The sequence below is a fragment of the Ursus arctos genome, unplaced genomic scaffold, assembly GCF_023065955.2.
Source record: "Ursus arctos isolate Adak ecotype North America unplaced genomic scaffold, UrsArc2.0 scaffold_36, whole genome shotgun sequence".
NCBI lineage: Eukaryota > Metazoa > Chordata > Mammalia > Carnivora > Ursidae > Ursus > Ursus arctos.
The window spans coordinates 9545391-9566664 of NW_026623050.1; the positions used below are offsets into that span (position 1 = coordinate 9545391).

General features: G+C 46.7%; 1 protein-coding gene and 1 non-coding gene across 3 annotated transcripts in view; one reads left to right on the top strand and one right to left on the bottom strand.

The window, feature by feature from the left end:
- Positions 1–21274, bottom strand: part of FRMD5 (FERM domain containing 5) — a 299112-nt gene that overhangs the window by 31642 nt on the left and 246196 nt on the right. For both annotated transcript variants that reach the window (XM_057306320.1, XM_057306319.1), the window contains exons 2-6: positions 19317–19421; positions 14600–14642; positions 14290–14368; positions 3739–3836; positions 1450–1573 (exon numbers count right to left, since the gene is read on the bottom strand). In XM_057306320.1, the coding sequence (XP_057162303.1) occupies positions 1450–1573; positions 3739–3836; positions 14290–14368; positions 14600–14642; positions 19317–19421 (449 nt within the window). The remainder of the gene's footprint in view (positions 1–1449; positions 1574–3738; positions 3837–14289; positions 14369–14599; positions 14643–19316; positions 19422–21274) is intronic.
- TRNAK-CUU (transfer RNA lysine (anticodon CUU)) lies at positions 19719–19791 on the top strand. Its single transcript has one exon. It is a non-coding gene; the product is annotated as a tRNA-Lys (tRNA).

Below are 21274 nucleotides of genomic sequence, written 5' to 3' on the forward strand. Positions count from 1 at the left end.
CTCAAAGTGGGCATCATTTCCTGGGGGGTCCCCTGTCTCCTGCTAGGTTTCTGGATGGCTGTCTCCGCTGCTCTAAAACCCTCCTGGCAGTGCCTCTGGCTGTCCCAGCACATCCTTGATCTCTGCTTTGAATGAACCATGAACCCTCAAAGGTCCATGTTTATTCTGACCTTTACCACAAGGGGCCACTATTTCCCTAACAGTGATGGGAGGAGCCAGCCTGCTCAAAAAAGGCCACATCAGCATAGGGAGAGGGATGGGGAAGCGCCAGGGTTTCACCTCTGAGAGCTGTCTCCATTCCCGGGGAGGGTGGGAGCCAGTGCAATATTAAGTTGAAGCTTAATATTAACATCAGAAATATCTCCCTCCCGCCCTTGGGCATTATCCTTCCCCAGGAAGATAGATAAGCAAACATTTAAAAAGATTTTAAAAAGTTGTGCCGTACTAATATGATGGCATGTTTTATTTTACAGCATTGCATTGTATGTAGCCTTTTCCCCATGGTTTATCAGTTTGGGGTCTAGGTGCTCCAGCATGCCACACAAAGTAGAGTGCATACACACTACTGGTTTTTCTTTTTTTAAAAATTTTTTGTTTTTTGTTTTTTTGAAGACGTATTTATTTTAGAGAGAGAGCACATGTGGGGGGGGAGGGGCAGAGGGAGAGAGGAAGAGAAGCAGACTCCCTGCTGAGGGTGGAGGCGGACACAGGGCTTGATATCATGACCTGAGCTGAAATCAAGAGTGGAACACTTAACTGACTGAGCCGCCCAGGCTCTACTGTTTTGTTTTGTTTTAATCAGTCTTCTAGAAAATCCTATATAATATGGGTGAGAGGATACATTAATGCTATTTTATGGAATTTTGCATATTCTGGGCAAAGAGAATCTGAGGAGGACAAGCCTCCTGCTTTCAGCTACTTCTCCCCTCCTTCCCTCTGTGTAGGGCTGTGGGTTGGGTGAGGCAGTACTGAAGACACAGCCCCTAAACCAAGTGCTCTCAGGGCACCCCCAGCATTTATGAACCAGGCCAGCCCTGTGCAGTCCCATCCACTGACCCAGAAGCCATCTGTCACACTGCCACAGACTGAAGGTAGAGGCTTACCCATTTTTCACATGCCTCCTATTTTCTCTTCTGTTGTTTCTTTTATGTTTTTCTTTTCCTTTTCCCTAGTCCACGCTTCTTTCCTCTCTCTTTTCATTTATCTTAGTGAAGCAGATACACTTCAGAGGCCAGTCCCTCTCTGTTCTCCTTACAATATAATGTCCCTGCTGCCCTCAAGCTTCAACCTACACCAGGGCTTGGGGTTGTGCTGTCAGTGGAATGGTGAAAATGGCACATCCCAGAGTCAGGAGGACTGGGTCTGTAGGAGCAGAGGGCGCAGCTCAGGGCTTGTGTGGTCAGGCTTTGGAGGACCGAGTGTCCTGAGCCTGAACCAAGGGTCACGTACCTGAGTTCTGTCTTGTGAATCTCAGCAATTTTCCTTTCCAGCTTCTCTGAATGTTTTGGGAAAAACTGGAACTTGGAGCTGTAGCCTTCAGGGTGTTTCCCTGGGTCATAATCCCCAATCTCCGCTTGCAAAAGGAAAGCAGAGTAAAACAGTTGTGGAGATAGGTAAATCATCACTGTAAAGCAACAAGAAATTAACACACAGAGCAAAAGCCAAAGCATATACCAAATTTATAAAGAACAATGGATATTGAGCATGGCTGTGGGTCAGGCAGAGGGCATGCCCCTCAGAAGCATGCCTACCTTTGTTTTCCCAGGTGTGTGCTCTGGGTTGATATCAAGCCTAAGCAGAGACACTACAGCCAAGCCTGTGTTCTGTGGTCACCACAAGTAAATATGCAATAAAAGAGCAGAAGCCTGCATCGCGGTCTTTATCCATTCAGCCTTGAGAAAAGGGACGGGATCAATGCTCTTTGTGGCAGCACAGGAAACAGCTTGATCAGGATGATACAGTCTCTTGAGCCTGAGCCAGATCAGAAGTCTAAGTCTCAGTTTGGAGGATTTTAGCAGGGACACACTGATGAATGAGCCATGACCCAAACTCAGAAGTCAACTCTTAGTCCAACAAATCAAATCAAATCAAATCAAATCAAATCAAATCAAATCAAGTGAATACATTTGAGTAAATACTCATTCAGGGCTAACCAGGTGTCAGGCCCCTTGGAGAGAACCTCAGAGTGGGAAGACTGGCTAAAACTGGCCATTGAGTTGAGGAGCACCCGGTTTCCTAGTTTTCTGCACAGGGTGGGGCTTTTTCCTCCACCCATTTAGAAAGAGTCCATCCCTAAAGCTGCTGGGGTCTCAGATCGGTGACCTCTGTGGAGGGGAGGGTGGTAGGCCCATGGCACTCTGCACAAAGCAAGTCAAAACGCAGCCCTCTGCACAGGAAGTGTTTCACAGGGAACATCACGAATATGTTAGGAGGAGGTATGTTAAAAAGTGCCAGGTGCTTCGTGGTTGTCTTTTCTCCTTTAGTGAGAACCACAACCAGAGGCCATGAGGAATCTTGAGGGATGAGAAAATATTAAGAGGAAAATGTGCCCTCCTCTCACAGCTAAATATCGTACTTGTGCACAAATCTACTCATTGTGTCTTCCAAATTACTTGGGAATTTCTATCGTTCAGCAAGAGACTAAAAGCTTCCCTGGGCCTATAGTCCAGAGTGACCTTGAGCTATGAAGTCATTTATTACGATTTTATTTAGAAATCTCCAAGTGGAAAACATCAATATTGGACATCAATTATTTCTTCAAAGGAAAAAAAAAGAACAATTCAATATGGTTGTCAGGGTAAATCTGGTGGAAAGACTAGGGTTTAAAATCTCACTTAGGACCAAGTTCTCCTTTAAAAACGAAGACGTTCTCTTTCTGTACTTAGAGTTGGCAAGCACCTTCTAGACTTGGTGGTTAGGTGCTTTTTAAAAACAGGACTCTCAGAAGTCAAAGTTGCAATGTGTGGACTTTTACATTCTTAATGCAGCTATGATATTTCTCCTAACAGAAGAACTGTAGTTTTTTATTGGCAAGCATTTTTCAGGTTCTTTTCACAAAGTAGCTTCCTGGAGTTCACAGATTTCCAACTAAGATGGAAACCGTGATTTTAGTGCTGTGGTCCCGAATAATCTGGTGACAGTTTCAGGCCTAAGGACTAAGAGAAGTCTCGAAAGTGCACTTAGGAGCCCCTGCATTTCAGGGAAGGAGAAGGCTTCACATACATGAAGACTGCATACCTTTCCCGCTATTTTGCAAAAAAAGGGAAAAAAGGCAGTTGGCATCAACTGGATACAGATTCAACCCTGCCTTATTAGGGTGCTAGGAATGCGTCTGTTACTTGTAAACATTCCAACCCTGACCACTCTGAATGGAAAGGTCTCTGAAAGGGACACCAGAATTCCAAGATACTTCACACCTTTGAGATTTGCATGAAAGGCTAGGAAAAAATTCATTCAAATGACTCTCCAGAGTCTCAGTAACTCTATCAACCAAGGGCGGAGGAAACCCCAAACAGAGTCACAATGAGCTGAAGGTGCTGGCAGAAAGACCTTGGGCGCAGCATAGGGTTGAGTGGTCGGAGCTTTCGGAACCTAGGGCGTCTAGGCAAAGCCCTCCCACTCAGACTCTGCTTCAAGTTAGATACTGTTTATATCCGAGAAGTAGTCATCTGTAGTAACCGAAATAATGTAATCAGCACTCAGCATGAAAAGCAAATTCATCTTGTCAAAAGTCATTACCTTGAAGGATGTAAGCTGCTAACAAGGCAGCATCTGATGTTTTACAGAGGAGGCGGCCATGGTAGAGATCCCTTTTGATCTGTAGGAAGACTAAGTACCTGGAGAGAAAACAGAGGCTGAACTAGAGAGGATTTCTCTGAGGGCTTTAAAGACATAGGGTGGAATAAAAGCCTATCAAATTCTCGTCAGGGTACTTTATTGCTACATTAAAACAAATTTAAAATGCACCACAGAACAAATGTATTTTCCGTTTTCCTGAAGACTTCCAAGAACTTTGCCCCAAACTGATGTGGGGTTCAATTCAAAACAACCTGTCAGTTTCCTTCGGGAGCTCAAAACAGAATTGGTGCTTTCTGGCAAAAACACTGTGCCCCGCTCCAGTGCTAGGTTTTGGAAGGAGCCAGCCGTGGCCCATTCAGTGCTGAAAAAGAAACCTGTGTCAGCAGAGAGGGGCCAGCTGGGCCTCTCTCCGCCGCGGATTCTGGCTGATGTTTCTTCTTACGAAGCGGAACTAGCCCAAGGAGGAGTTCTGCCTTGGCTTGCCAAGACAACCCGCCCGTGTGTGGAACGGCCTTCATTTATTGGCAGAGCTCAACTGGACCACTCAGAATTTGAAGAAGGTGTAAAAAGGGCCACTAGTGAAGGAAAAGCACAGCAACTGTGGCTAGCGTTTCTTCAGAGAAAGCTCTCACCTCAGATGGAAGCAGGACAGCAGAATAACAGCTAATGGTAGCTGATACGTACTGAGCACTTACTATCTGCCAGTCCAGGTGTTTTGCACTTTACATGCAATATCTCATCTAATTCTCACCCCATACTCTGAAATAGGTACTATCATCCCCTCCTTTTTTTAAAAAAAATTTAATTCCAGTATAATCAACGTACAGTGTTATATTATTCCCCTCTTTTAAGATAAAGGCACTGAGGCTTAAGTGATTTTTCTCAAGGGCACACAACTGGGAAGTGGCAGAGTCAGGATTCGAATTCAGGACCCCAAGACCCTTGAGGTTGGCTCTTAGTCACTCTGTTATATGGCCCTCCTTGCTTTATAACTGCTTCAAAGTTTCACAAGGAGTTGGGTGGGCCCTGTCACAGTGGAATGGAATTGTTGACTGTTTTGAAATGTCTTTACAAAGAGTAGGTCTCTGGTGTCAAAACTTTATAGGTGCCCTGAAAAGAGCAAAAGCCAAGGGTATCAAACCCTTAAGTGTGTCACCCACCACAGTGATGTCTTGTCCTGGGGCATCTATGGTGATTTAGAAATATGCCTACAGATTCTTTGATATTCCTCATTTCCAGAAGTAGAGCTTAATTCTCTCCCTTTGGGTATGGTTTGGACTTAGTGACTTGCTTCTAACAAACAGAATAAAGCAGAAGTGCTAGTGTCTAACCTCTGAGACCAGGTCATAAAGAAATGAATCCTCCAGTCAGACCTTCAGATGACTGCAAGCCCATGAGATACCCTGAGCCAGAGCCACCCAGGTAAGCCACTCATGAATTCCTGACCCACAGAAATGGAGAGGTAATAAATGCTTATCATTTTAAGCCAAGTTTTGTGGCACTCTGCTAACCATAGATAACTACAGAATCGCTACAGGAGTAATGGAAATGTAAAATTCCCCTGAACTCCATCAGTCTGAAGCACAAAGAAGTTGGGCCCTCTCTGGACCACTAGACGTTTCCATTGCTTTTGTTTTCAGGCTGAAGAATAATACAGAGGATTCTGTGCCCATTTGCTCCCCTGAAAATGCTCAAAAGAAAGAGGACCATTGACAGTGTAACTTCTGGGGTAGGGAGGGGTCCCGGCAGGTGACTCAGAGAGCCTGGGCTTACTGATTCAAGTAACTAACAAACAGATGCAGGAGAAATTGGCCCTGATACTCAAAAGTGTGGCCCACAAATCAGGGGGGTCAGCATCATCTGGGAGCTTGTTGGAAGTGGAGAATATTAGGCCCATCCTAGACCTACTGAATTGTTTTAGCAATATCCCCAGGTGACTTATATATAAAGTTTGAGAAGCATTGTCCTAAGAGTATTCGAAAGCATCCATCTAACCACATCAGGATGGACTGCCCTCCCCAAACCAAAGGGAAGGTGAGTACTGTCGTCTGGAAGTTGATAAGAACTCCTCTCCTCACAACCAACCACCACCATCAGCAGCACCCCCACTCTGCCGCAGTGTTTGCCATGAAAAACTGAAAGAAAAAGACATCATGTCGAGTGAATAAGATGGATCTACCAAATCTACTCGTCCTCACTCTGCTTCCTACAGTAAAATGCCACACCTCCGTATGGGAGAGAGGAAGGAGGGCAGAGAGAGAGAGGAAAGGAGGGAGGGGGGCAAATTTGGGAGGAGAAGGGAGGGGGAGAGAGGGAGGGGGAGAGTGCTTCTTTGCCTCTCACTGCTCCAACTCCCACCTCCAACAGGCTCTGGCAGGATGTGGAAGCAAACCTTTTCTTTTGTCCCTTACTCAGTGATCATTCCCTGGGCCTGAGTCCATATATCACTCCTTCTGTACCTCTCTGTCTGTGTCCACAATTCAGGGACAGCACATACCGGACTACAGGAGATATTTGAAAGGGACAAGGCTCTGGGCAGTGATTGTCAATGTGGCAGTGAGGAGAACATCCCCTGGGGGGAGCACATCAGAATCTGTATGTGTCTCCTGGGTTTGAAAAAAACCCACTGGAGCTTCTGATTTGCTTTCTTCCCACCGGGGGTGGGGTGGGGGGTGGGGGGTGGGAGGAACCTGGCCCTGACACAGAACCATTGTGTTTATGAGGCATCTTTATTTTTTTATTTTTTAAAGATTTTATTTATCTGACAGAGAGTGCACAAGCAGGGGGAGCAACAGTCAGAGGGAGAGGGAGAAGCAGGCTCCCCACTGAGCAGGGATCTGGATGCAGGTCTTGATCCCAGGACCCTGGGATCATGCCCTGAGCTGAAGGCAGATGCTTAACTGACTGAGCCACCCAGGTGCCCCATGCATCTTTATTGTTGGTTGCATGGTGGGTGCCTCCAGTGAGCTGGAAAGGATACAGGCTTTCCACTGCTGAGTGGGGTTTCTTTAGACTTCTGGAGGTAGAACAGCTATGGGGGGGTGGGGTCAAGGGTAAGACCACAGGGACATTGTCAGGCAGTGGTGCAACTGGAGGGGGCAAGGAAAGGGGAGGCAAGTCAACATCCTACAAAACAAAGCACAGCTTTAGAAGACAATAATACAGCATCCTGGGGCGCCTGGGTGGCACAGCGGTTAAGCGTCTGCCTTCGGCTCAGGGCGTGATCCCGGTGATCTGGGATCGAGCCCCACATCAGGCTCTTCTGCTATGAGCCTGCTTCTTCCTCTCCCACTCCCCCTGCTTGTGTTCCCTCTCTCGCTGGCTGTCTCTATCTCTGTTGAATAAATAAATAAAATCTTTAAAAAATAATAATACAGCATCCTTTCCTGATTAAAACCCTTCAGAGTGTAGGGATAGAGAGTACATTCCTCAATTTCATAAAAACCATCAATGAAAAGCCTACAGCAAATATCATTCTCAATGGGGAAAAGCTGAAAGCCTTTCCCTTAAGATCAGGAACATGACAAGGATGCCCACTCTTGCCATTATTATTCAACATAGTACTAGAAGTCCTTGCAACAGCAATCGGACAATAAAAAGGGATAAAAGGTATCCAAATCGGCAAAGAAGTCGTCAAACTGTCTTTCTTCGCAAATGACATGATACCCTATATGGAAAACCCAAAAGACTCCACCCCCAAACTACTAGAACTTAGAGAGCAATTCAGTAATGTGGTGGGATACAAAATCAATGCTCAGAAATCAGTTGCATTTCTAGACACGAACAATGAGATTGAAGAAAGAGAAATTAGGGAATCCATTGCATTTACAATAGCACCAAAAATCATATGTTATCTTGGAATTAACCAGAGACGTAAAGGATCTATATTCTAGAAACTACAAATCACTCTTGAAAGACATTGAAGAAGACACAAAAAGATGGAAAAATATTCCATGCTCATAGATCAGAAGAATAAACATAGTAAAAATGTCTATGCTACCCAGAGCAATCTACACTTTCAATGCTATCCCGATCAAAATATCAATGACATTTTTCAAAGAACTGGAACAAACAGCCCTTAAATTTTTATGGAACCAGAAAAGGCCCCAAATCACCAAGGAATTGTTGAAAAGGAAAAACAGAGCTGGGGGCATCACATTGCCGGATTTCAAGTTATACTACAAAGCTGTGATCATAAAGACAGCATGGTACTGGCACAAAAACAGACACATAGACCAATGGAACAGAATAGAGAACCCAGAAATGGACCCTCGGCTCTTTCGGCAACTAATCTTTGACAAAGCAGGAAAAAACATCCGGTGGAAAAAAGACAGTCTCTTCAATAAATGGTGCTGGGAAAATTGGACAGCCATATGCAAAAGAATGAAACTTGACCACTCCCTCACACCATACACAAAGATAAACTCCAAATGGATGAAAGACCTCGATGTGAGACAGGAATCCATCAAAACCATAGAGGAGAACAGGCTGCAGCCTCTTTGACATCGGCCACAGCAATTTTTTTCATGACACGTCTCCAAAGGCAAGAGAAACAAAAGAAAAAATGAACTTGTGGGACTTCATCAAGATAAAAAGCTTCTGCACAGCCAAGGAAACAGTAAAAAAAAAAACCTAAGAGGCAGCCCACGGAATGGGAGAAGATATTTGCAAATGACACTACAGATAAAAGACTAATATCCAAGATCTACAAAGAACTTCTCAAACTCAATACACGTGAAACAAATAATCAAATCAAAAAATGGGCAGAAGATATGAACAGACACTTTTCCAATGAAGATATACAAATGGCTAACAGACACATGAAAAAATGTTCAAAATCATTAGCCGTTAGGCAGTTAGAATGGCAAAAACTGACAAGGCAGGAGACAACAAATGTTGGAGAGAATGTGGAGAAAGGGGATCCCTCTTATACTGTTGGTGGGAATGCAAGTTGGTATAGCCACTTTGGAAAACAGTGTGGAAGTCCCTTAAAAAGTTAAAAATTGAGCTACCCTATGATCCAGCAATTGCACTACTGGGTATTTACCCCAAAGATACAGATGTAGTGAAGAGAAGGGCCATATGCACCCCAATGTTCATAGTAGCATTGTCCACAATAGCTAAATTGTGGAAGGAGCTGAGATGTCCTTCAACAGATGACTGGATTAAGAAGATGTGGTCCATATGTACAATGGAATATTACTCAGCCATCAGAAAGAACGATTACCCAATATTTGCAGCAACATGGATGGGACTGGAGGTGATTATGCTAAGTGAAATAAGTCAAGGAGAGAAAGACAATTATCATATGGTTTCACTCATTTATGGAACATAAGAAATAGAAGATTGGTAGGAAAAGGAAGGGAAGAATGAAGGGGGGGTAAACAGAAGGGGGAATGAACCATGAGAGACTGTGGACTCGGAAACAAACTGAGGGCTTCAAGGGGGAGGTGGGTGGAGGATTGGGATAGGCTGGTGATGGGTATTAAGAAGGGCACATATTGCATGGTGCACTGGGTGTTATACGCAACTAATGAATCATGGAACATTACATCAAAAACTAAGGATATACTGTATGGTAACTAACATAACAAAATAAAAATTATTATAAAAAAAGACAAGAAGTGAGCTCATGAAAGAATCAACCATCAGCTTCAGAGGACAGAGCTATACTAGGGGTTCCCCTCCCTTTTCTGTCACGGTGGCTTTCATCAAGCTTCTTGTTTTGTTCATTGAAGGAGGTAACCAATGAGTCGGTATTGTTGGACATGAGAATATATCCCACGTGACTCATAGCATGCCTAGACCTATTCTCAAGAGAACATGGCATATTCTCCCCTGCCACACATGGACCTAAGGAAGACTATCTTGCCTGAGACACCGCCACTAGGGCCACTTTGCTACCAGGGAAGAGATTAGCCTGCCGGGGCCACCCAACCTAGCCAGCTCCTCATAAGCAGGCTAGTTGGGTTACCCAATCTCAGAGCCTCAGAATAGCAGTTACAGAGCCTAATTCTCTCACACGTGAGGCAACAGAAGTCTAGACATGTAGAGTGACTTGTCTGAGGTGATACAGTAATCAGAATCAAGGAAGGCCTCCTGACTCAGCGCCTGATGATTTTTCTACCTCCATAGTAATTCAATTAGTTATTAGAGAAAGAGGGTCCTAAATGAAGAGAACTCTGTCATTGGAGAGAAATTCTCATGGGAACCAAAGAAGAAATCAGCCTTAGAACAGATTTAAGACAACAAGCTTATCCTTAGGACACTTTGGGTAAACTTGGCCTATCTTTTCCTGGCCTCATCTCCATTTTTGTTTAATGCCAACGTTGTCCTTAATTAATGGAGGTGTGAATTGGGACTATCCGAAGGCAGAGTAAGTGAAAACCTAAAAAGACAGCCAAGGAAAACCTGTCTTTGTGACATGTGCATCTCTCCAAGGTATTGGCTGTGGCACTGTGCTTTTGATACAGAGGGTGGAGATGATTCCACAGATGGTTCCAGAATTAAAGCTTCTGACCTCTGGAAAGAACTGGCATTTCCTGAAGAGTTCTTACTTTGGCCCTGACTTTCCTTCATCAGATTCTTTGTCCCTGGCTTCCTCTATAATCTTATAAGGAGACCTGCAGTCAGAGATTTTTTTTTTTAATTTACTTTTAATACTCTAGAGAGCCTGTACGTCTTGTGCTTAGCTCACCTACTCACCCTCCCTTCCTCCCATCCATCATCCATCCATCCATCCATCCATCCATCCATCCACATCCATCCATCCATCCATCCATCTCCATCCATCCATCCATCCATCCATCCATCCATCCATCCATCCATCCATCCAGGTCTGAGCACTTACATGTGCCAGGCTCTGCCAAGGGTGCTGGGAGTACAGAAGGAACAAAACAGAATCCCCACTCTTACGGAGCTTACATTCCAGTGGGGAGAGACAGACGGCAAAACAATAACAAAATAATAATGATTTACTGAATGCATGTTGTGAGCCACACATTGTACTGAGATTGTTGCTTGCCTTGTAGCACAGCTAAAGAACAACCTGGAATTTGAACCCAGATCTTTTCGATACCTTTGTCCGGGGTCGGCAAACTATGACCTGCCTCCAGAGTTTCCAGTGAAATAAAGCAAGATTTTATTGGAACGCAGCCATACACATTCATTTAGGTATTGTCTCTGGCTGCGTTCGCACTGCAAAGGCAGAACCGAGTCGTTGTGACAGAGACCATATGGTGCACAAAGTCTAAAATACTTACTCTCTGGCCTTTTATAGAAAACACTTGCCAGACCATCTTAGCCTGAGGTAGGATCAAGTGATGTTCATCGAAGCAATTTATGACCTATGAGCTCCATTCATTCTCACGTATATCCATTCATTCTATTAATATTTTTTGTGAGCACCCTCACTCAGGCATGTGTCAGGCAGTTTGTTTCCTTAGAAGGTGGGGCCCCATTTGCACTCAGTTCCCTTCTACTACTTGATCTTTCCACAGCGTTCATACACCTGCGGTCCCTGTTAAATGCTAAATCTGGTGCCTAATCCCCATTTTCTCTGCCTTGTCTCTAGCTCAGACAAGAAAATCTATTTATTACTTTAAAAAATGACAAAAGAGATTAATCAGGATTTGGCAACTAAATTTATCATCTGGGAAGAGTCCAAGAGATAAATGAAGCACAGTTCTTTACTCCCTATTTCATCCCCTCCTCTCAGTCTGGCTTTATGGGAATAGCTGAGACGGCATTGAAATTTAGGACCAATATTGCTAGGAAAAAACACACTGACAGCTAAATTAGTTTGGCAGGGAGGTGGCATGGAGGGCTCTAAGCCAGGAATGAATTATGGGTATTGAGTGAGCCTGGGGCAGGTACCGGCTCTCTGAAGATGGGCAGGGACGTGAAAGAGGAGACTCGGCTAATTCCAAGGCCTCCACAGAATGCCTCGGAGGGGAGTCATGAAGACTCCAAATCAGGCCCAGTCACCCGGCGCTTCACACCCCCAACAATGCTTGGGAAATGCATTCTAGGGAAGGCAGGCTGGTGAGGTGGAGAGCAAGGGGACAACAGTCGAGGATGCTCAGCACAGACATGGGCAGAAGGGGGAGGAGCTCACACCCTTGTCAGTGCCTTTGAAGCTTGCTGACTCAGACAGAGGCCTGGCCATGGTCCTCATGCTGCACCACCAGGACTTGGATAACTGATGACCTGGGACGGCTTTTTCTCTGAGTCCTCAAAAGTTAGTTTCTTAAGTGGTAGGACTCTAGCTGGTGGGGGAAAAGGACAGCTGGAGTGGGAAGTATCAGAAAAGAAGCACCTTTCCCCCTCAACAAAAGAGAGAAGCCAGAGCTCACTGTACGTGTGCCCCATGTGGAGACCTTGGGGGTCCACGGACCATATAATCCATCTGGCGACCTCTGCTCAGCGCAAGGCTTGCCGGGGGGTGTATCACAAAGTCCAAGACTCTAGTGTAGCAGTCAGTTCTCCCAACAATTACGCGCTAGCTGTTCCTCTCCTCATTTTATAAATAAGGGATCTGAAGGTCAGACAGGTTAAATATCTTATGTCCGAGGCCACGGAGCCGAGAACTGACAGAAATAGGAGCTGAGCTTGTCTATGCAGCTTTTTGATAGGAGAGTGTGTACATTAGTATCCTGTAGTAACATTTGATTTAGAAAATTGTATTGTTAAGCTCCTCCTAAGGGCCAAGATAACCATGTATTTTTGCCCTTTAATCAAATCAGAAAGCCATGTCTGCTGTGCTCTCACTGGCCACTCACTGAGTTGTTAGAGTCACCTCTGTCATCCTCACTATCGGCTGAGTGAGGTGGAGACCAGGCGATCCTGAGGTGTGGTGTTGGGAGGCAAGGTGCTAGGTTCTCAAGAAAGAGGTGTTAAATGTGCCCAGACACATGGACAGGAGGGTGGCCTTCTGGGTCTGCCCTGGCATCATCACCTCTGTTGGCAGGGAGGCGGGTGGGGGGAGAGGGACAGGCTCAGAGTGAGGCAAGTACTCTGAAGGTCCTGAGCAGGGCGGGCTAGCGCTCCTACAACTGCAGGGCTGCTCCTGTAACTGGACGGGCTTGGTTTTCAGAAGCAACATGGGAGCCCCATGCACTTCCTGGTGGGTGAGCAGAGCCTGCGGTTTCTGTGGCCAGTGAGGGGCACGAACACACTCGCCGCCTCAGTACTTCAAAGGTGGTGAGTGTACACTGCCCGAGCATCCCAAAGAAACGACCTTCCTCATCCTTCTGGCTGCGCTGCAAGAGTCCCCCCAGCCTCCCCTGGGGCCCGTGTGAAGACCCCACTTTTCCTTCCTGTCCCACTTCTTAGCTTCCTTTGCACTACATAGCCCTGTTTCTTGCCCTCTTCTCTCCCCACTTCCTCTTTTTCCTTCTCAGAGAAACTTTAGCTCCTTTTATCTGACAAAGCTAGTGGCACGGTTTTCAGAACAGGAAGTGAACATAAGTCCATATTCCTTCTTCCTCCCTTCTTCCCTCTTTCCTTTCTCTGGAATTCTCCCAAGCAGTTCAGGATCTGGAAGTAGATTGCAAAGACTTAGAGGTCAGAGTCTACATAACTGGCCACGGCCTCACCCAGTCTCGGCAGTCTTCAAGGTTTGGGGGGAAGCGGAGAGCTGGCAGCGCTGTCTCTTCCTCAGCTCTAGGGTTCCCTGGCATCACCTCTTGCTCTAGGGCCCCACCCTCTCCGAGGCCACGCCAATATTCTGCTAATGTCAGAATTAGATATTTCTAATATAAAAATTAAGGATCTCTGTTACGGAGCATTGCTGAATCTCTGAGGCAAGACTTTTAGAGTGAATTTGGCTCATATATACAGAACCTTGGTGAAGCTTTGAAGCGCCTATCCTTTGACCCTCTTGTAGGATGATGTGGGCAACAGAAGTTCTTTCTCATCCTCAAGTGCTGCTGGATGAGACAGGATTCATTCCATGCGGCTGTCTGCCCGCCACAGAACATGATCCCCACAATGAAGAGTTCATCACGGACCTCATCCATCTGCACACTGGAGTTTATCCACTTGGATTTAAAATCTTCAGTATTTCCCAGCTTATTTTGCAGTATGCTGCTTTGGCATTTCCCAAGTACATTAGGCCACTGGAGTCTATTTCAAGCACCCCCCCCCCAAAAGCAACCCACCCTCTCTAAAAACATCCATGGTGGCCACATCCTTGGTAAAAGAAAAAAATGTTTTGATTAATTAATTACTCCAGGTCCCTTTGTAGATGACTAGTTTAAATGAAGTATTCATACCCCTTGACGGAAAGAAGCTCACTCTATTCCAGTTCTATTGAGGGGGTGAGCAAAGAAAGCATGTGGAAATGAAATACAGAAGAAGTAAGGTTATATTTAGGAAGATTCTTTCCTTATAAGAGTGAGAAGCTTCCAAAATAGAGGATCCAAGAGGCTCCAGTCCCTCTGTCCTATCCTCTCCCACAGGTCTTCGTGGCTGAGGGAAGTTCAGCCTTACCTGGTTATCTCTTCTTTCAGGGCCGCAGGGTCTGCGGGGTAGAACTTCACACGGAAACACATGGTGAACGGAGGCTGGGCTGCAGAGACAAGGTGAGCCTGTCTCAGGAAAGACCCTTCCCAGAGGATGACTGGGCATCCCTCCCCACTGGGAAGCACGGGCTTCTGAACCATCGTAAGAAAATCCTCATGGGTTTAGGACCAACTTACACAGGAACGCTGGACAATTACCAAGACTTACTAAAAGTGGGAGTTTCCATCCCACCCTCCCCAGGGGTGAGGCTTCCCACCTTTACATGAAGAATACTTACATCTCAACTGCTTCACCACAGACTTTGTAAACTCCAACCAATGCTGAAACAGAGAACACAGAACAAGAAAACCCTAATGAGAAGCAATGTCAACTATAACTTGTTTTACCCTATTTAAATAGCTGGACAGATTGTAGCCCAGGGTGAAAACAGCCCCAAAGCTTGTGATATGCAGGCTCGGAGAGTAGAGAGTGGTAGGATTTTTTGAAGTAAGCTCCCCATGGAACCAGCTGCGAAGGGGGAAGAGTTCCAGCTTCAGATGCCATTTCTGGGCTTCCCTGGCAACGCTGCCTTCCAAAGTAGGGTGCCAAAGTTCTGAGCCATATTTCTGGCATACCAGTAGGCACAAGCGAATGCACGCATGTGTAATGGGGACAAACCCCGCCTGTCTTGAGCAGGGTAACACTGACTTTAGTGGGTCGTGTGTGTTCGTGTTATGTGCCAGCTATTTTTTCGGCAGGGATGGGCAGTGAGGACAGAGGCTATTGGTCGTGGCTCCCGAAAGTATTAACAGGTGGAATTTCATCAATGGTGGGAAGGGAGGGATGGCTGGTGCATATCTTCATTTGAACAGCATTTGCCAACCCTTGTGTTAGGGCATACATACTCTGATTCCTTGGCATCCAAGGATGTTTAAAGTCTCAGTCTCATAAGATAACTAACCACAACTAATGTGTAGGATAGTATCGTTTTTCCCTTGGATTTTCGTAGAGGCAGGATATCGTAGCAATGCCTTTTTTCCCCATGGTACTTATGTTTGCGGGAAGGAAGCAACGAGATCATTCTATAACTGTTTCCCAGTTCTACACGAATGCTTTATAAAATGCATTATTGATGTTTGTTGCTTTTATGCTAATCAGGAAATGTGACAGTTTGCAGAGAGCTACCACTGCTGTTACTTGGGATTTGATTATCTGGAAATAGACTGAAACCATTAGCCATAAGCTCTGTGAAGGCAGAAAACTGTACCAGCCACCAGTGCCTAGAAGAGTGTTCAAGATGCAGCTGACAAACGGACGAAGGAAGCAGGTCCATGCTGGGTCCACATCTCCCTCTTTTCTGGCTACTTCCATTTAGTGTAACATCTTGGCAGAACCCTCCCTCTGGCAGGAAAGCAGCCAGGACCGTGCAGACAGCATCCTGGCCTCCCGCGATTCCCAGCTCTCACCTTCTGGGCTGGGCCGTGGGTCATGCAGTTAATGGACCCACTAAGAGCCAGTTCCTCCGTCAGCTCCACATGGATAATCTGGGCTGACATTCTGCTCTCTTGCTTCCTCTGATCTGAGTTCCCACGAGGCTGGCAACTCATTATAGCCACTCAATGTGGTTAAGAGGTCCTTCTCACATTACACGGCCCACCGCAGCTTGGCTTCACAGGGAAGCAAAGGCAAGAGATGAAATTGCACGGAAACAACTGCGGTTCGAGGCTGAGCCTGTGAAGGCAGAGGAGGTCTGTCTGATGGGAGCACTTGGGAACTGTGTACAGCGAGAACACAGCGAGTGTCTGGGGCTCAGTAAACAGAATGCCCCCAGGCACCTGACTGATAGATTAAAATAAATAAACAACGGAAGACGGAAACTACTAGGAAAGACTGAGATGTACTCTCAGCAGAGGGCAGGTGGAGCTGAATGACGAAAAGGCTATGCCCCTTGGCCAAGGCTGAAGAGGACTTCCGTCTACACTGCAGTGAGAGCTCAAGGAGGAGATAGGAGAGGGGTGGGAGGGGAGGGGAAAGCTGTCACAGCTTGTCCAAGAGATTTTAAGGGTCTGGTAGAGAAATTAAGAGAAATCAGGATCCCAAAAAGACAGCGATGGCCAGAGTTACCTTTAGCAGCGGTCTGGCTAAATCTGGGTCCCACAATCACTAGCAAACTGATAACATGAGACTGGGAAGGAAGGGTCAGGAGAAGAGAAAAGAAGGTTTGGAGAGGGGAGTTTCTACCTGTATTTGGGTCCTTGGGCCAATGTGGCACAATCTGGAGGCTCTGGAGGCTGGAAAGGGTGCCTCCACTTTGAAGGGAGAGGCTGAAAGCAAGCTGGGGCCCTGGACCTGAGCCAGCAACAGGGGAGAGGGGGAGTGAGGGCAGCTCCTCCAAGAGGGACCAGGAGAGTTCCCAGACCCCATGGGACCTGTGTAGAGCAGGCAGTGAGGGGATGGATGTGAGCTTGGGTTCTGGTGCCCCAGGAGAGAAGGTTTCTTTTAGGACCTCACAACCTAAGGGAGCGGGGAGCTTACCCCCTCCATCTCCACCACGAGTCATCAGATCTAGGGTGACTATTTCCCCACAACTCTCAAGCACCATTTCAAACCTCTCTGCTCTCCTTAACCCGGTACAGTCACACAACTTCAGAAACTATCAGGTATGAATTCAGCATGGAACCTTAGAAACCACACAGACCCTGACGTCAGACAGCTCTGAGCTGGAGACTGGCAGTGCCACATGTCTTGGGTAAGTTACTACTTAACCTGAGATCTTATTTCCTCATCCAGAGAATGGCTATTTGACCTACGGATACTCGTCTCATTTGTGTAAGGATTAAAGAACACATGTGAAGCTCTCAGCTTTGTGTCTGATACAACTCAGTGCTCCATACACACCGGCTGCGAGGCCGAGGCTCGTGCTCATGCAGAGCCCAGCACACAGCAGCCACTCCATACCTGTTTATTGCTCCTTTCCCCCATTTCTTTGTATTTCTCTATCTCCTTCTGCTTTTGATCTTCATCCCCCCCATGTACTCTCTTACTCTCCTCAAGCACCTTTTGACCTAACTAGAAAATAATGAGGATATGTTTTGTCTTTTTTTTCTCCATAAGCCACTGTCTTCAGAAGATGAAGAGAACTTGGGGTCACTGGCCTTCCTTCTTAAGAAGAAACAGCCCTGACCAAAAAAATACACAACAAGAAACCCCCTTGTAAAAGTAGTCCATCATTGTATAGTGAATGGACACCTACAGCATGTGGGGACATGTAGCTTCCTGGTATCATGGCCCTTTTGGGGTCTTATACTATGTTCCAGAGCTAAGGACAGTACTTATGTAAAGACAGTGGAGCCTTCATAGGGCAAGGGGCTGACCTTGACACTACTTCCTAAACAGTGGTGATACTCAAAATTCTGCTGAGCCAGGAGGACCCAAATATGTCAGTGAAGGAGGCAGGGCTTGTCAAAAGAAAGGGATACAGTCCTTTGGATTCTTTCTCTAAGTTAAAGTGTTCAGCATAAAACTGTAAGTGGGAGCTGGTGACACAGTGGCTCAGAGCATCAAAGAACAAAACAGCACTTGACTCTGGCATGTTGAGGGGCACATCCATTCATTCATTATTTGTGGTCCTGGGCATTGCTGGGGGGCTGTGCCTTCTGGGGCTCCGAGGCCCAGGGACAACATAGATGGAGCCCATATTTGGAGCTGTGAAGAAAATCAGTGGACCCATGAAAGGGGGACCCTTTGGGATTTCTGCTGATAATGTATTTGGAGGATGGTAGACCACAGTGGGGGGTAGGCAGGGGTATAGGGAAGGGAGACACAGGCCCAAACATTCTGCATACTTTCCCACTTCAGTGGGGGCACCAGAAGATGCAGCCCCACAGAAAGGAAAGGGCTGATGAACAGAAGTTCTAGAAGTGCAGGTGTCTGCTGGCGGAGCAGCTGGGCAAGTGGAGGGGGAAATTTTGCATTATACACCATGAACTCACCCCTTCATCATTCCTTCAGCAAATATTTACTGAATGTCCACTACATTCTAGGCCCTGTGTTGTTCTATGGGAGGTAGTGCTGAATGAGAGAAAGCGCATGCACTCTGGAAACTTCTGTTTTTGCCCAGAACACAGGTAATCCAACAGGCAACCACAGCACGGTGTAGAAAGTGCTACAAGAGGGGTGGTACAGGGTGCGTGGGGCACACAGGAGGGGCCCCTCATTCACACTGGGGGTGGGGGAAGAATCCCTGGAAGAAGTGGAAGTCTAAGCTGAGACATTACATGTGAGAAGGAGTCAGCTAGAAGCAAAGCGTGGAGTGTGGAGAAGCGAGGAAAGGGAGAAGAAATGTTCTGGGCAGGGGGACTGTACAGGTGGAGGCTCCGGAAAGACAGAAGGATGACATCCGGAGAGCCACAGCAGGGAGGAGACAGGTCAGGGGAGCTGGAGCTGAGAGGGAGGCTGGGGCCTGGGGGTGATGGACCTGTTCTCATCCCTGTCCGGAAGGAACCCCGTGTCTGCAGAGCCAGCCGTGTTGTGTAGAGCAGAATGAGAACTGCAGCATTTGCAAGGTGCTCAGAGGCCCATGTCAGTTCGGCTCTATCTCTGTCCTGCCCAAACTGGGGTGGTGTAGTTACTTCCGGTAAGGCCCTTCCGACCAGAACTGTGTGGTTCAGCTCATTTACTAGAATGAAGGCGGGAGAGGCTCAGCCTGTGACCGGTGCTCGAAGACCGTAACACCAGCCCAGCTGCTCTGCCTCCAACTGGACAGCTTTGGGCAGATCACGTCAGCCCTTTAGGCTTCCACCTCAGTATCTGTGAAACGATGGGCCACGCTAGCTGAGCTCTGCTGAGGTGGCTTCCAGATCTCATAACATGATCTGAAAAGGTGACACCCAACTGTAGGGCCCGGGTGGTCTCTGATCCCTGAGGCTAGACTCAAGACAGTTGGCAGTGGCAGTTCAAGGATTCAGACTACTGACCAAACTTCTCCTCCCTTTGTGCTTCGAATATTGACTTACCCGCTGCTTATCTGGGTCCACAAAGCGGATCCCAAAGTAGTCTTTCTCAAGAAGGTTCAGGTGGTGGCAAAGAAGATCAAACAGGTACTGGCCTTTGGCATCTCTCTGCAAAGCAAGCAAGCTCCATTGAGAAATGATAGGGCTTCTTCAGTGTAACATTGTTTGTCATTAAAAATCATTTAGGGCTGGCGGGGGGGGCGGGGCCGGGGTGGCTCAGTTGGTTAAGCATTTGCCTTTGGCTCAGGTCATAATCTAAGGCCACGGGATCGAGCCCTCCATCGGGCTCCTTGTTCAGCGGGGAGCCTGCTTCTCCCTCTCTCTCTACCCCTCCCCTGCCCCTGCTCATGGTCTTGCTCTCCTCAAATAAATACATAAAATATTTTAAAAAAATCATTTAGGGGTGCCTGGCTGGCTCAGTTGGTAGAGCATGAGACTCTTGATCTCAGGGTCGTGAGTTCAAGCCCCATGCGGGGCCTAGAGATTAATTTAAAAAAATCAACTGTAAGTTGGATGAGGATATGGAAAGGGAACGTGTCTGTAACTATGTCCTCCATATTGTGATGCATTAGACAGTCTCTTGAGTTCCAAGGCTTTTTGCACCTGGAAGGAGCCCAAGAACCCTTCATTCCACAAAGATGTCAGAGGAGAGTCAGGTAAGCCCAGTTCCAACCCCAAATGCATGAAGCTCTCCTGAACTCGCGGGAGCAGGGCAAGTCAGTGTGCGATACACTGAGTCCAGCTGGCCCTGCCTCTAACATAGATCCTGAATCCACCCACTTGTCTCCATCCCATGGTCAAGCCACCACCATCTCTCAACACCCTCTCTCCACACAGCAAACAAGGTGACCACAATTTCGACATAGGACCTTTTTTCCTGAATATGTAACACAGGCATACTAATATATTCAAATGTACAAAAGGATACACTATGAAGACTAGGTCTCACTTCCACCCTGGTCACCCTGTGCCTCAGTTCCCCTCCCCAGAAGCACCATGACCAGCTTCTTGTGTACTCTTAATGTGGGATTCTATACATGGGCAAGCCTATATACATATACATCACTTTTTAAGATATAGGGGCAGCATATTTTATGCTGTATTCTATTTCTTGTTTGTTTGTTTTTCCTACTGAGGGTATCTTGTGAATCTTCTGGCAGTACATACAGACATGCCTCACGGTTTTTAACTACTGCAGACCACTGGGATGAGCCCACATGTACTTACCCAGCTCCCTATTCATGGAATTTGCTTCTAATCTGCTATTACAAACAATGTGGCGTTGAGCACACAGTGATCTTTAATTAGGTTACCACTCTTGCCTAACACTGTCAGCGGCTTCCCGTTGCTCTCAGAATAGAATCTAAGCTCTGACCACAGCCTCCAAGGCTCTAACACCCTAGCTAGTGCCTCCCATGCACTCCTCCCGAATCATTCTCCTCACTGCTCCCTCGCCACGGCTTCTCTCCCTGATGCTCCAAGGCCTTCCACCCCTGTGTCTCTGCACGCCCTCTGCCTGGACTGCCCTTCCTCCAGCTCTTCCAGTGGCCACTCCTTCTCTCGAGGCCTCAGCTCAAATGTCCCCTCTGCAGGTCTTTCCCCTACAGAAGGGCCCTTCCCAATTAGGATCTCATTTATCCTGTTTATTCCCTTCATGGGACTTACAACAATCTGTCATTATCTTGTTGATTTGTTTACTTGTTTATTTACTGTCTGCTCCCTTTCCAGGCTGTAAGTTTCATGAAGGCGGGAGCCCTCCCCCAGAGCTTAGCACAGGGCCTGGCATGTGTTAGCTGGGTGCTCAACAATTATTCACCGAATAAGTGAACAAATGAATAAACAGAAGGTAGAGGGCTGGCTAAAAGTTTTCATAAATTAGGAAATTAGGCCATTTCTAAACCTTTAACTTCTCCTTCAGGGACCTGCGTCCGTATCTGGGATGAGCTGGGAGGAGTGACTTG